The sequence below is a fragment of the Triturus cristatus genome, chromosome 1_2, assembly GCF_964204655.1.
Source record: "Triturus cristatus chromosome 1_2, aTriCri1.1, whole genome shotgun sequence".
NCBI lineage: Eukaryota > Metazoa > Chordata > Amphibia > Caudata > Salamandridae > Triturus > Triturus cristatus.
Genome location: NC_140580.1, coordinates 756,454,626 through 756,470,304, shown reverse-complemented (window position 1 = coordinate 756,470,304; position 15,679 = coordinate 756,454,626). Strand labels below are relative to the sequence as shown.

Sequence of the window (15,679 nt, the reverse complement as noted above, 5' to 3'; positions counted from 1 at the left end):
GAACTGAGGGAACCTAGCTAACCAGTATCAGGGATATGCCCACCCTCCACGTGGGGTGAGCATTTAGAGCATGTAGTCACCCTTAAGGTAAGTAGCCCATTGGCTACTAGCTGGCACTCCTTTTAAACGACACCACAAAACTGCAAAAGCAGAGTCGACTGCAAAAAAGCACCTGACTTGGCACCAGCCCCGCCGGCCTGTCTGCAGCCCTAGACGAAAACTGCACCAAAGTAGACTTGTCCTGCAGTGCAGTGACCTTCAAAACCATGAGAGGACTGCCTGTCTTTAACAAAGATCAAGACCTCCCAAAAACAGCAGAACAGTTCAAAAACAATCTCCAAGAAAGGCCTCTGTGAACTGAAGAACTGTGATACCTGACACCCGGTTCCACCTCTGCAACCGATGCTTCTGGCCCTGTTTGAAGAGGCCCACCAGCACCAAAAAGGTTCTCCAGTGCCTGAGTCCACCATTGGCTGACCCCTCCTGGACTCCTCGACGTTGCCTGAAGCCTCTGCATGGAGACCCCCTCAGCCGCGACCTGCCCCGGTAAGCCGTTTTCAACACAAAAAAGCACCCCTGCACCCGTCGACCCAGGGCCTTGGTGAAGAGGACCAAAGATGTCCCAGTGTCCCCGAGTATTGCAACTTACCTCTCTAGCTGCTGGGTTCCCCCAACCAGCCTCCTGGCCTGCAGCCTTTTTCCGATCTGGCCTTTCTCCATTGACTTGCATTAGGTGCCCGACGTTGTGTTACCACCCTGCACCCAGCCGCCCCTGTGCCGCTGGTGGTTCACTGTTGATGCTGCTTTGGACCTTGCCCAATTCTTGCCTCACCTCCTGGAGACTAGTCCCCCAAGCCACTGTTACTTACCTGTAAGAAGCCTCTTTCTGATTTCAGCAATCTCCATTGATTTGTATTGGGTGCCCATCTTCGTATTTGCACCCGACCACCCCTTTGCCGCTGGTGGTGTACTGATGGTGCTGTTCTAAACTTTGCCCAGTATTTGCCTGAACCTCCAAAGACTGGAACTGTAAGTCAATGTTACCTACCTGCATGCTGAATGTTTTCCTCCTCCCCTAGGTTAACATTGCAAATCTAAGAATTGTACTTTTTTTGCATTGAATAGTGTTTCTATTGAGAAACATATTTACCTGAGACAAAGTTCTGAGGTTCTACAAAATAAATATAATCAAGTATTATTTTTATAAATTGGTCTTGGATTTATTCATGGAGTGTATGTCTCATTTATTGCCTCTGTGAGAACAACAAATGCTTAGCACTACCCTCTTATAAGGTTAACTGCTCGTCCACTCTACCACAAAAGAGAGCATTAGTATTAACTTCTTTAGCCTCTATTAAGTTTTTGGGGATCCACTGGACTCTGCATATTATACCTCATGTTGGTAGAGAGCCAGCTTCCTACATGTATTTACAAAGAAACCATGCAATTAAAAGCCTTTGTTTAAGCCTATGTTTTGCAATTAAATAAGATACACTCAGAATTTAAAGTAATGTTTCACTGGCACATCAAAATAAAAAATAAATGCAGTATGTTGAAAGTATTTAACTTTGATTTGCCGGTGCAACGTTAATTATGAATGCATGTGAATTACTTTTACAACATGTGCTTAAACATCGCTGATTTTGTTTTAAAAAACACACCCAAATAAAATCTCTAAATTGAAGTGATAGAAGTGTGTTTTAACCACATCTTTTGAAAGTCAATCAAGGGCACGCAGAATTACAAGTATATCATACCGATACCGGACTGGAGTGTTGACGTACACCAAACATCTGTAAAATAGCAAAACAGGCGCACTAGGAAAACAGCGTCTGGTAATTGATTTCAGTTTTTAAATCCACAGCAAATGTGTTGTGATAAGAACAAGATTTACAGCGTGGTTACAGAGGAGCTTGGAGCAGCAAGGGAAAACATGAGCACTCAACAAAGAAAAAAGTAGTTCCTGAAGTATATGCTAAAATGAAAGCAGTGGAGGAATAGTATAATTATTGGTCCTTGCTCTCAGGTAAAGCTAAACACAGGAAGAGGCATGACAAATACATGCCCTGGGCAAATGGGGAGAAAGAATATAAGAGCGACGACACAGGCAGCAAATGGGAAGCATATGGGCGGGTTGAAGCCCTCAAAATATATACAACATGTTTCTTCGAGACAGCGCATGCGGTGTCTAGCCAAGACCTTAAAAAAACGCAAATTAAATACAGAGAAATCAATTTCCATAGCTAAACTCAATTCTAAACATTTGAGTGTGATCTTAAAAGGTCTAGTGGTATTGTCATCACTCTGCCCATAAATCAGTGCCTGTGAAAAAGGCTGTTATGCTCTTATCAGCTCATGGAGAGGGGGTATGGATTGTGGTATACTTATTTCTTGATCTACTAGGGGCTCAGAACAAAAAGAAGACAGAATAATGTTACGGTTTGTGAAATTTAAAATCTTTGCAGAAACACAAGGCATATAAAGCATGGCCTCACCCAGGGGCACAGTGATAATCACGTGATCCGCATTGAAAGTGTCCCCATCTTCACACTCCACCTGGATGGGAAAGATGCGCTCATCGTACCGTCCTTTAAAGGTTCCCTTCCAGTGAACAGTCTGGACACATTTGTTCAGCAAAATCCTCTCTTTGGGAAGGGACTTCAGCAAGCATTCTATGAGACCTTGGTAACCACTGAAAGGGAAGCAAAGGTTAAATCGAATTAGCACAAGAAGTAACTGCTAACTAACGTCACTGGTGGGAGACCTCAGTGAAAGGGAAAGAAGAGATTAGAAATGTGAGGCAGTTATCAATGGTCTGTGCAGACCAGGTTCACATCAGATTGCAAAAAATATGTGCAACAACTATGAAAATGTAATCAAATAACTGCAATTCTGCAGCTTCCTGGAATGAATAGTAAGGACAGACAAGGACTTCACTTGGGTTTGGAGGAAGGAGTGGTGCCTCAGGAGTTCATGGGCAGACTGCTATACATTTTTCCATGAACTACACATTGACAGAAAGAATAGGATTGCAATGTGGCTCTTTTTCGGCAGAAAACCATGTCCTTAGGTCTTTTTTTTGTTTTTTTTAATTTAACCAAGTATTGTCATTCAATTCATGTGCCTCCCTGCAAGTTATAGATTCACAATCCTTTTTATTGACATCGCTTGACTTTCTGTTTGCTAACTCCCACACTTGCTTCATATTGCACCCTTCATGGAAAGTCTTAACCATCCAAAATGGATACAACTGTGTGGGAGCCTTCCTACCCCTCATAAGCTGAAACGGGCTGATGGTTGTAGCAACATGTGGTGTTGTGTGGTATGACCACACCAAATCTTTTATAGCCTTAAGAACACATGCCTTACTCCTTTAGGCTGCTTGCATACATTCCACAACCACTTTGCTAAACTGCTCCACCTTGCCGTTGCTTTGTGGTTGAAAGAGAGGAGTTCTGATGTGCTTAATTCCACAAGTACGTAATAATTGATTGATTTCTTGCAAAACAAATTGAACTCCATTGGCTGCCAAAATCTCCTCTAGAAAACCTTGTCTGAGGAATATTTTGTTCAGACAATTGATCACACTCTTTGTAGTGGGAAAGTTAATGAGCTGCACTTCAACCCACGTAGACAGATCTACTAAAACCAGGAAATATCTCATAGTTTGAGGTAGTATGTGGAAAGGGCCTAAACAATCCACTACTAATTTCTGCCAGGCCCTTTCAGGCAGAGAAACACAGGACTCAACAACTCCCTCCATGACCAATGTTTTATTACTAGAGTTGCATCTCACACACTGTTGTACAAGCTCATCAATTTGAGTATCCATTCTTGGCCACCAAAAATCAGTTCTGATCTTTCTTTTTGTAATGGTAGAACCTAAATAGCCCACATGGGCTGCAGAAATTATTTTCTGCCGCAAACATTCAGGTGGAACTAGTTTATCTCCCCTTACTACCTTACCACCCTCAACTGATAATTCATCACAAATTTTCCAATACATTTGTAACTCTGGTGAAAGATTATTTTCTTTGGGCCAGCCCTTCCTAATCAAAAACATGACTTCTTTTAGAGTGATATCATTGCCAGCTGTAGTTATCCATTCGTCTTCAGCAATAGACAGACTGCTTTGATTAATGCAGGCCACAAAACATTCTTCAACTTCCATTTCTCAGTCTTGTTCCTCCGTGTCTACGATTGGCAACCTAGACAGACAATCCGCTCTACAGTTTTTTCCACCTGGAATATATTCAACTGTAAAATTATATTCGAGGAGCTTGGCAGACAACCTTGCTAAACGAGCAGTAGTACGTTTCACCTTTCTACCAGACAAGATGTGAACTAACGATCGATAATCCGTCTTCAAAACAAAAGATCTGCCCCACAGATATTGTTTGAACTTCTCCACACTCCACACACATGCTAATAGCTCTTTCCCTGTGAGAGAGTACTTTCGTTCTACAAGACGTAGCATTCTTGAAGCAAACCCGACCGTGTGTTCTTTCTTACCCTCACATTGTGAGAGTACTGCCCCCACGCCATATTCACATGCATCTACAGTGACACATGCCTGCCTACCCTCCACAAATAGTTGCAAAGCAGGGGCTTTGACTATGTGATTTTTTTATTGCTTGTAATACCTTTTTGCACTACTCAGACCACAAAATTACTGCTCCTATTTTCAACAATGCCCTGAAGCATTCAGTTATCTTGGCAAAATGCCGCATAAATTTAGCGTAAAATTCACGCATGCCTAGAAATAACATGAGTTGTTCCCTAGTTTGCGGTGCCGGGGCCTCAACAATACTTTTGACTAATCCAGGTCTCCATTTAATGCCATGTCAAGAGATGATGTGTCCTAAATACTCCATTTCTTATGCTTAGAATGTACACCTCTTTTCTCTGAGATACTAAACACCTCATCAAGAGCTATATCATGTTCTTCTTCAGTTCATGAAAAAATGTATATCATCTTGGAAAACCACCACCTGAGGATTATTGTGAAACATTTCAGTTTCAAGATTAGATGTGGGTTTCTCCGGAAGTAACACCAAAAGCCAGGTGATCCAGTAAAAGTATTTATTGGCAGCACAGAGAGCCGCCCCGTCTGACCGGAGGCACAGGCAGCAACTGTTACTCGCGACACGCGACAGGCAGCGCGCTCGTGCCGGCACATTACATTCCAGGTGACATCACACACAATACATTCTACTGGCATCACCACATACCTGTATAAAACCTGGAGTCTACAAAGGCTTTGCCTTACACAGGAATGATGAATTGAATCTTTTGTATTGTTTCAGAACTGGGGATGTTCTTAGAGTAGTCCGTCAAATGACGAGCAGCCACATTTATGATTAAAAAGGATCGAACGTTGACTTTTTGGGTTGAAGGAGAGATTACATTTGATACTTTCTAGAGAATTAGTATATTTATAAAATGATTGATACTATTTATTGGCACTTTTTGTACACACACCACTATTTAATAAGTCACTGTGCACTTCTGAAACAGTTTGTCTGACCCTTAGTTACACTGCCAATTTGGGTAAACTAAATGTGGATGATTAAGTACTTCAGCTATCAAATAAATAGGTTCAAGTGAATTACCCTGGAGAATCTCTCTTCATTACTTGTGTGTCTTTATGTAGATTCCCTAAGGCATAGTGAGATGCATGCGCTTGTAAGGTGTCCACATACATGCCACATAAGAAACTAAAAATACTTGCTACAAGAGTAGTTGTCCAGCTTGCATATCATCCTGGGATTCAAAACTAACAAACTACAGATTCCTCACACAGTAATACTCACAGGGCCAGACTGTTTACAGAACAGGGTTGGTAGTGCACTGAGGAATCGGGAAAAGGAAAAAAAAAATATTTCCCACGATGTCTCTTTGCAGTGCATTCCTGCTTCACGATCATGGGTGGGGATACAACCGGAAGAAGGTTGAAAGCACAAAAAATAGTAAACATGGGCTATGTCCCAGTAAAATTCCAAAACTGTGCTGAAAATATGTTTTTAAAACAAAAGTCTGCTTGTTTCTGAAAGCTGGGAAGATGGTGATTTTACCACTGCAAGCCCGTTGTGGATACCATTTGCAGGGGTAAAATACAGACGCTTTCTTCTGCAGCAATTTTCTCTTCATTTTTCCACCCAGAACCCAAATTTTGCTGTAATTTGGTTAATTTCTCGGTCTCCTCCAGGAGAATCCATAAACCCTCGATACCTTTAAATTGCCCAGGATGTTGGGGAAAAGGACATAAATTTGGCGTGCATACCTTATGTGGACAATAAGTTATGAGGGCCCAAGTGCGAAATACCCCAAAATAGCCCCCCCAAAAGGCCAGGCAGCGAAGGGGTTAAAGTTGGGGAACGGAGCAGGCAGAGATGCACTGGCTTGAAGAAATGTCAATACCAAATTAGAGTTCCACCCATTGGTGCACCTCAAATGGGTTAGAAATTAACATATGTCAAACCTTTTATAACTCTTACTGCAATAGGGGGATTTAAATAAGAACGGTTGGTCCAGCAAATGGAGAAAGGCCGAAAAGGCTAACCAGAAACATTTAGGTGCCGATTCCGATCCTGGAAAAACCGGGTACGAACCGTCGGTCGGAGTGTTTTCTCCGTCTGACTCGTACCCGGGAAAAAAACATTACAAACATGCAAGTACGATTCGCACGGAAACACCATTTCCGTACGAACCGTAAAAAACACCGACCGACGAAAATATCCATACAAATGTGATCCGGGAAAGCGCCGACGTGACGTCGGGACGCATGCAGCCTGCGTATCACAAACCAGGAAGTACGATTCGCACCCACAGCAGTCCGGACGGCAATATTTTTACGGCACCCAAAAAGTGTCGGGAAAGCGAAGTACGCCGCGAAACGACCAGATTAGGGGGCCCGGTACACGCCGTACCCCCCCCCAGCCCCCGTGAGTACGCGCCGAACCCCCCCCAGCCCCCATGAGTACGCGCCGAACCCCCCCCAGCCCCTGTGAGTATGCGCCGAACCCCCCCCAGCCCCCGCGAGTACGCGCCGAACCCCCCCCAGCCCCCGTGAGTACGCACCGTACCCCCACCAGTGTATGTACACCAGTGTACGTACGCACCGTACCCCACCCGTGTATGTACACCAGTGTACGTACGCACCGTGTATGTACGGCGCTAACCCCCAGCCCTACGCGCTGGGGGTTCGCGCCGTACATACACGGGTGTACATACACGGGTGGGGGTACGGTCCGCACGTACACTGGTGTACATACACTGGTGGGGGTACGGTGCGTACTCACGGGGGCTGGGGGGGGTTCTGATTTGTTCGCGGGCACGATACAAACTGGTTGTAGTGTAAATCGTCAGTAACCTCTAAATCATTGGCAAGAAACTTGAAGAGCCTAAACAAAGGGTAGACTAGAAGACCTGAAAAGGAGGTTCTTCAAATGAGCCCATCTACCCCTGAAGAGATGTTAAGAAATTCACTGTCAAAGGAGGAGTGAGGGATTCAAGGAGACCAACGTCTTCCAGTAATTTAGATAGCAAAGCAGATACTTTTTCAGAACAAACCTTCACAAAATACAGTATCGGTTTAAATCCTAAAACAACATGCCACGTTCCCAGTGTAACACTGTATTACTTGTACCATCAGGGACATATATGATTCTCTTATAAAAGCTATTTCCGAGAACACTGAGAAATGTGCCATCTTGTGTCCTCACCATTCTGCGGAAGAGCTTTTCACAGTATCAGGAGTTGTGGTGTGGATCCACTAAGAGCATTTGTAGAGCATACACCCATTCTATAATTGAATAAACGGATTGCCTTCTGATTTGGAATAAGGGTTCTATGGGTGCTCTCGTCAAGACCACCTAGACGTAAATGTAATCCCTAAATGATCAAACTAATCAACCTTTTACTCGCATGCCTTAGTTAGGCTTCCAACAATGAGTAGAAATCCACTAGAAGTCTCTTCTATCTTGGGCATCAAAGCAGCATTTGTTTTGAGGTCTTTCCCACGCAAGTACACGTTTCAGCAAAGCATTAACTGGAGTGTCTGCATTCAGGTGCTGTTCCTGTCTGGGAGGGTTAGAGTGTGTTATTTACATATGTGAGTTTTTCTATAGCTCTTAATATATCCATCTGCTCTGAGGGGTCTTTCAGGTTGAGGTGTGGGATTTGGGCATTTCAGCATGGTAAAAATGAGAAACAAGTTTTGTTCAGACCCTGAGTTTGATCCTGGACATTAACACCCATCTTCAGATAATATGTATTTAGACATCTGAGTAGACTTGGATTCTACAATATCTGAGTGCTCTGCTTTGAAAATGTTAGGTAACGATGAACAGTTCGAGATAAAAGGTCTTGGTTCGGATAACAGCGTATAAACAACCCAAAAGTTTTCTCTCCTTGCTTTCAGGGCCTGTGAGATTAAATGTACATAAGTCTAACACACAAGATGTTATGGCCTAATGAAAAACACAGATCCCACCTTGCTGTAAATGTAGCCACTGTTTAGGATGGGAGCACTTCAGGCAAAACCTAAAAGATGGTTAGTCGATGGCCAATCTCAAAAAGCTATTAAAAAGGTACATTTCATAACCATGCAAATAGCATGCTCACAAAACTGTATCAATGATTTTCTTGGCCCCAAATTTAGGTGCTGAAAACTTCATTGACCAGCGAGCTGCTTTTTCTCTTTCTCTGCTTCTGATGCAACTTGTACTTCGGAAACAATGAAAAAAAGCAACCTGAAGATGAAGTCTACAGTGCAGACACTGATCTTTTGAGCTTGCGGTAATGGGAAGTCAACCCGTCCAAGCTTACCGTCCACCAAAAACTTTGCTATCTCAGTCAACTTTGTCGATATTCCAAGCCCAACCACTAGATGGCAGACTAATTTACAACAAGTGAATCTAGATGAATTTCAAGCTATAAATAGCTCATAGCGGGACGACTGTCCTCAAATTGGAGACCTAAGCATGGAATACAATTACTTCATTCCTTGGTAGAGTCACTGTCAATCTGAAGATAACTTGCAAGAAGAGTATGTATACTAACATGCATGTAGAAACCTACGTAACAAGTACACAGGAGACTGTAAATATACAGTCAAAGTAACAAATGCATGCCTTTATACGTGCGCATGCCCTACACAAATGAATTCCCATAGATGCAGGAATTGCCCATAAATACAAAATGATTACATAGATAAAGGTACACCCTACTGATCTCCACAAAGAAGGAGCCTGTCAACAAAATTACTCACCTTTGCTTATTTAATACAATGAAACGTTATGGCAAGAAGTCTTTGCCACTGATAATCAATATATTTATTACTGTGCACTTTAAACTTCAATTGCTGCCTCGGCACCAACTGAAAGAGTCCTTAGGGAATCAAACCTTAAGCATGACACTAAGTGGATTATTGATTCTGAACACGTGCCAGAGGAGCGGAGAAATGCTTCAAGACACTGAAAAGCGTTCATCTACACAGTAGATCTCTTCCATACCATGACGTAGGTACTCAGATGTTTTTAGCCTTCGTACAGCCGACAAGCAAAGCTCTGGTAGCAAAAAGAAGGCACCAGAATTACAGAAAAATCAGTGTGGAAGGTACTGTTGATGTAGGTCATACATCCATTATTGTTTATTTCAAAGACTTAAATAGTACACACATATATATATATATATATATATATATATACGTACATACATACATACATACATACATGATTCAGCTACAGGTAACACATGAATAAGTCTTTGTTCAAGAAACACTGGTTTGGGTCGGTAGTTCAAAATAAAAGCCCCTGCCACTTTCTTCGAAGCCAGTGAATAAGAAGTTGGTCAAGCCAAAAAGAATGAACGTGCTAGTGTCTGACTTGAATACTCTTGATGCAAATCAATAATGTCTAATATCCGGTTCACACACCGTGGTATTATCCACTTCGATCTTGCAGTTTTTTATACACGTGCAAATGAATAAACCATGGTCCAGCCTCTCAACTGCATCAGTACGTGTTTTACAAATTCCATATTCACCAAGACTAGACTTCCGTTTACATCTGAAACTGTTGACAAATAGAATTAAAAACTAAATGTAATATACATGGTTCTAGCCTAGTGTGAGAAAATCTCATCCATGTAAGGTTTAAAAAAACAGAAGGGAGTAGGTTTAACCACTAGAAATCTTTCTGTGAGGCCAACAGATTTTGCAGTCCCGTGCCACTGTTCTAACACATGATCCCAATAGGATATTGTAAAAGTTGCCTATGTCACCCCATTGACAGGTAAGAGATCACGATAAAGATTTTCAAGCCCCAAGGCTCACAGCCACGATTTTTCATGGCGTACCCATGGTATGATATAGGCCTTGTTAATATTCATAATCTCTAAAATACCTTTTCTGTATGAGACCCGCTTGGGGGTTGACCGCAATCTAATCTAAATAATGAGAGGCCCAAGAATAGCTATATCCCCTATCCTTTTGCGGCTAGTATCAAGAAAAAGAGGTACAGTAGGGGCACTTTGTGACAAATTGAGATTTGTCCTCAAAAAGTTTGTCTCCTTCCGATTACCCCATTCCCAATATTTTTGCCATATAAAGCATTGCAGTTTGGGTCTTACCTCGATAGACCTCGACTGCCGGTGAAACAGATTTAGAGGTAGTAACTCTATATATTTCAACAACTGAAGCACATCTATGGAGCATTACTGAACCAATATTGCGGATATTGGAGTTCCATGTGAGTGAACTGTCGACCTGATTCCCAAATATTGAAATGTATCAACTTTTTGTAGCCGAGTGTATCCCATCCTAAAATCACCCCTGAAGGACTTGAGGATTAACGGTCATGTATTTGGATTTTGAAGTGTTAATATCCAGGCCCGGGAGACACAAAAATAAATGAATCTATTAAATAATTACTGAAGGTCCACAGGTGTTCGCAAGGGTGTTTTCTGCAATGAGTAGAGCTGGAATATATTTGCTTTCAGGTCTAGGGGAATCACGGGCGAACTCCCTGAGGAAATTGATGGCATAATTGATTTATAAGGTGAACAGGGTGGGTGCGAAGACCTACCTGAGACTAACCCCTCTTCCTATTGGTATGCAGTCTCTGAGCTCTCCTTGCTTGTGCCATTGCATTTGGGGGGTAATTCTGTTTGTGGCACCTTATTAAGGTGTTCAATATGTAAGGCGGTAAGCCCAGTGGCGTGACAAAAGTTGAAAGGGCCCCTCTGCAAGATACACAGAGGGCCCCCCGCTCCGGATTTAATCCGAAGCTCTCAGACCTGAGTACAGTGCTGAGGCGGCCCTCTGCAGCTCAGGGGCCCCACGTACCGCCGGGGCTGCGGGGCCTGTGTTACGCCCCTGGGTAATCCCATTGACTTAAGGGTGTTCCAAAATAAGTTTGTGTGTGTCTGGCTTCCTTGTGTTGAGTGAATAACATGATTTAATAGCTGCAATCAAGAGGGATATTGCCGTTTGACATTCGCTCATCCACCATGGTGTAACAAAGATCACTCAATGACTTTAACAGAGAAAGATGTTGCTTAGTGGTGGTAATTTCATACCTACAGGAATCGATGTGAGGTGGCAAAGTTGCATGAAACTATCAGGGTTAGTTTTTAGGTCTCGTGTAGCGTTGCAGCACAACGCACTGTTCGCTCTGCGAGACCTCTTGTGATCAAGGAGATTTCAGAAGGGGACTTGAAGCCCTGCCCATTATTTTCATGGGTCGCGTCAGCGTTTTTTTATGCTAAACGCTGGCTTCCCATTGGAAAGGATGCTTTTTCGCCACTGCCCTTTCTCCCTTTCATCCGGTCCATACAGACTGGCTCCTCTGCTTTGCGGCTGTCGCAAAGCAATTTCTTCTCTTTAGGGGGGGCCATCTGTTACTTATCTTGTTTTATTAGCCTGATAACATACGTCTGAAATGAATGCTTCTTACAACGTTGCTGCTACTTTGCAATTTGGCCCCAGGGTGGCGCTGCAGAATAAGAGATGATGATGCATGATTGTTGTTTGTGGCTAATTGTTCTTTTTAGGTCTCGCCTGGCGTAGGCTGCGCACATGTGCAGTCTCGCTGGCGAGATTTAATGATTTTGGGTATTTTCTGTAAAGGGCATTAAGCCCCGCCCCTCTTTTCCATTGGCTGGCGTCACCGTTTATGCTAAACGGTGGCCAGCCATTGGAAAAGAGCTGGTAGTGACTTTTTTGTTAGGCTTTTTGAGCCGTCCCATTTGGACGGGCTCGTCTGACTTCCGTGCGTCGTGAAAGATTTCTTATCTTTATGGGGCCATGTGTTTCAAACACATGGCCCTATAAAGACAAGAAAGCTTTCACAACAGACGAAAGTGGACCGTGCTTATTAGATCTGGGGTGTCAGGCTGCTGGGATGTAGGGCAACGCCAGAGAATCTAGCAGCGATGAATTATATAGTTATAGTGATGTCATGGAATGTGAGGGAACATTTGAATAGTGTTCTTGGCAGGCCAGCTGTCCAGCTGACACCCATGCTCTGTCTCACCAGAACTTTAATGCGGAGGTGCCTTAGCAGAGCTCTGTGGGCGCCAGCACTATTAGAAGTGGGGGTGCTCGGTCTCTGGACTGAGGTGCACTTGTAGAGCTGCGTAGTGGTATTAACGTGCATAGCCGGAGAGCTGAGGGTCAGCATTTAGGTGACCGGGCAGGATTTTGTGTGAGTGTCCTATTGGGCTACTGTCAGCCAGGACTGAGGGTCACTGGTAGAACTAGATAGGGGGTTTAGTGCTGCCCTGGCAGGGGCTGTTGCTTGTCAGACTGAGGTACGTTGGCAGACACCTTAGACTAGGAAGGTCCGAGTAGTGCAACAGCCAGGAGTGCCGCGAGTCAGGACTGAGGTGCATTGGCAGGGCGGGGCTCCGGCCCCAGTAGTGGAAGAGCTTTGGAAGCAGCCTCAGTCTCTGTACTTGAAGGAGGGGGCGGAGGCATTGGTCCTCGAAGTGCAGGGGGGTTGCAGGTCTTGGCTGAGGCTTTCTGGCAGACCAGCTCATTGTACAGTATCAGAACGGAAAGGGACGCCCCAGCGGAGGTGCTCTGGCAGAGCTGGGTGAGTGCCTTTGTTCGAACAGCAGGACTGCTACAGAGATAGCAGCGAGTTTCCCTGGAGTAACCCTAGGTGACCTCCGTGCTCCACATGCCCGCGCCTGGCTGTGGGAACGCGCTCGAGTTGGCTCGGTTGCTCCCCTGCCACCCCTGCTCTGGGAGCACCCACCCGCGCCGGACCCCAGGATATGATGTCACAGCTGCGGCTCGTGTTAAACATTCCGTGGCCGGTGGCACTGAAATTGAAGCCGCTGCCTTCGGCACTATTATTAACACTCGATTGGAGCCTCCGCGTCCTCAGACCCCTCCGGCCGCCGCAACACATCAACCCTCCCGGGGATGACCATGTCTAGGCCTGCGTCACATCGATTGTCGAGCGCGGTCCTCGGGTGTCACTTCGGATCATGTTTAGCTTGAAACTCTCTTCGCCCATCACCACTACCACTATCACTTTACCACCAACACCAATAATAATCACCTTCACCTCCATCTACACAGCACCATAACCACTGTTAGCACCATAGCTCTCAGGGTTCACAGATCCAAGTGCCAGTATCTCATTCAGGGCTGGTTTTGACTTTGCATTCTGGGATTAGTAGTCCTGTTTTTATCATATTATGCAATCAGGATTACAGGCCCCAGAGTCTAAAACAACAAGCATTGAAAATGCAATAGGTCTCGCCTTTCATTAAGTTAAAGCCATTTGCTTTGCTACTGGTATTGTATAGCAAAGCAAATAGCTTTAACTTAATCAAAGGCGAGACCTATTGCATTTTCAATGCTCGTTTGTCTATATTGCCTGTTAACGTAGACTTCCTTCATAGGCTGGCAAATTTCCCGCCGCCACAGACCATATGCACTGGTTTCCCTCACTATTGCCTTGCATTCACATATCCCTCCATTACTCCTCAGTAGCGCATTTCTGAGTAACACCCCGGGCTGTTTAGAAGTGGATGCATCCAATCCAGTGCTTTAAATGTGATGAATAATTTATGTGCTGGTCGGGGGCAGGTGCCTCTAAAGGGGGCACGACAAAAGGAGCACAACTTGGATGTTTCCAAGGAGGCTGGCCTATACAATGAGAGAGTGGCTTAAAACATGTAGACTACTATCCGTTGAATCACAGTGTGCCTTCTTGCCGGTACGTATGTGTTTCTGTGAGGTTTCTGTTGTATCCAGACATGTAATATAACGGACCTATGCCTAAAACAAGCCAGAACGTTTGTCTTTGCCAATGCATGTTAGCATTATCAAGGAAAACGCTCTTTTCACCACACATTCTGAAATCCTCTTTCTGCATATCTTTCATATCATCTCTTTCATCTTCAGCACCATCTTTTCACTCTCTTCTTCTGCATGTACCTCCTTTAATCCTATACACTTATACACCACACGCATGAACGCACGCACGCCCACTCACACAACCCACAAACAACCGAACCATTCATGTTTAAGAAGCGCATTTTATTTTCCCTTTGTCGCTGCCAGTTTTTCGGCAGCTGTGTACCTCCGTTACACACTTCCTCATAAATTCACAATTGCAGTTAGCACATAAGGGACTATCGCTCTAAAGTGAGGCCAAGGATTGTCGGCGTCTGTGGTCAAAACACCGGTCTGATCCGCTGAACGCACCGTGAGAAACTCGTACCGCACCGAGCCCCAGGGCCACAGTTTTTAATCGCCCCCCATCATGAATACCCACTCGCAATCTGAACTCTTAGAGGTGACTCCGTTCACAGTATGCGTTATACAAGAGTTATGTTGCATGGAAAATAACTACAGAAACACATCTGGAAAAAGCAAATCGGCTTAGGGAATGCGGGATAAAGTAAAACGTGAAATGTAAATGGGAACTGATTCATGAGATTAGTTACCAGAGGGTTTAAATCAATTTGTGGTTTCGTTTTTTTTTTGCTTTTTAACTTAATTGCATAAATTGAAGCCCTTATAAGGACCCGTTTCAAAGTAATTCTGAACCCAACAGGTACAGGCAAGGTGACAAGGACGCCGGCAGACATGAATGTGGACTGGAAGAACAAGCATTTGCAATGCAAATAGGTCTCGCATTTACGTGAGTTTAAGCTATTGGCATTGTAAATGACAATGCCTTTTATTTATGTTTTAAAAATGAAAACAAACATAAAAGGCATTGTCATTTGCAATGTCAATAACTCAAACTCGCGTAAATGCGAGACCTATTGCATTGCAAATGCTTGTTAATCTCTGCCATTTAACAGACCTTCTATTGACCTTCTATTATTCCCTAATGTTACCAGTGAGTCAGATAACATAATACAAAAACAAAGTTAAAATCATGTTCTCCAGTACTGTTAGAAAAATCACATAGTTGTCACTATGCAATCTTGTATTAGCTTGAAGTTAACCAGTGTATGCCAAAGTTCGATATCCAAAATAATATAACCTATTCTGCTGCTGCAGCTGCCTCTTGTACAAGTGTATGACCGGTTTACATCACATATGATGTTGTAGGCATTCATGGGTGCCATGATACAACCCAGGTCAGTTTATAATCAGTCCCAAAGAAACACAACTTGATAAAAAATAACAAGGATTTTAGCATGTAAA

At 43.8% G+C, this 15,679-nt stretch overlaps 1 protein-coding gene across 2 annotated transcripts in view; it reads right to left on the bottom strand.

Annotated features, from left to right (window-relative positions):
• PAOX (polyamine oxidase) overlaps positions 1 to 15,679 on the bottom strand; it is a 382,337-nt gene that overhangs the window by 143,556 nt on the left and 223,102 nt on the right. For both annotated transcript variants that reach the window (XM_085608703.1, XM_085608704.1), the window contains exon 4: positions 2,496 to 2,692. In XM_085608703.1, coding sequence (XP_085464829.1) covers positions 2,496 to 2,692 — 197 coding nt within the window. The remainder of the gene's footprint in view (positions 1 to 2,495; positions 2,693 to 15,679) is intronic.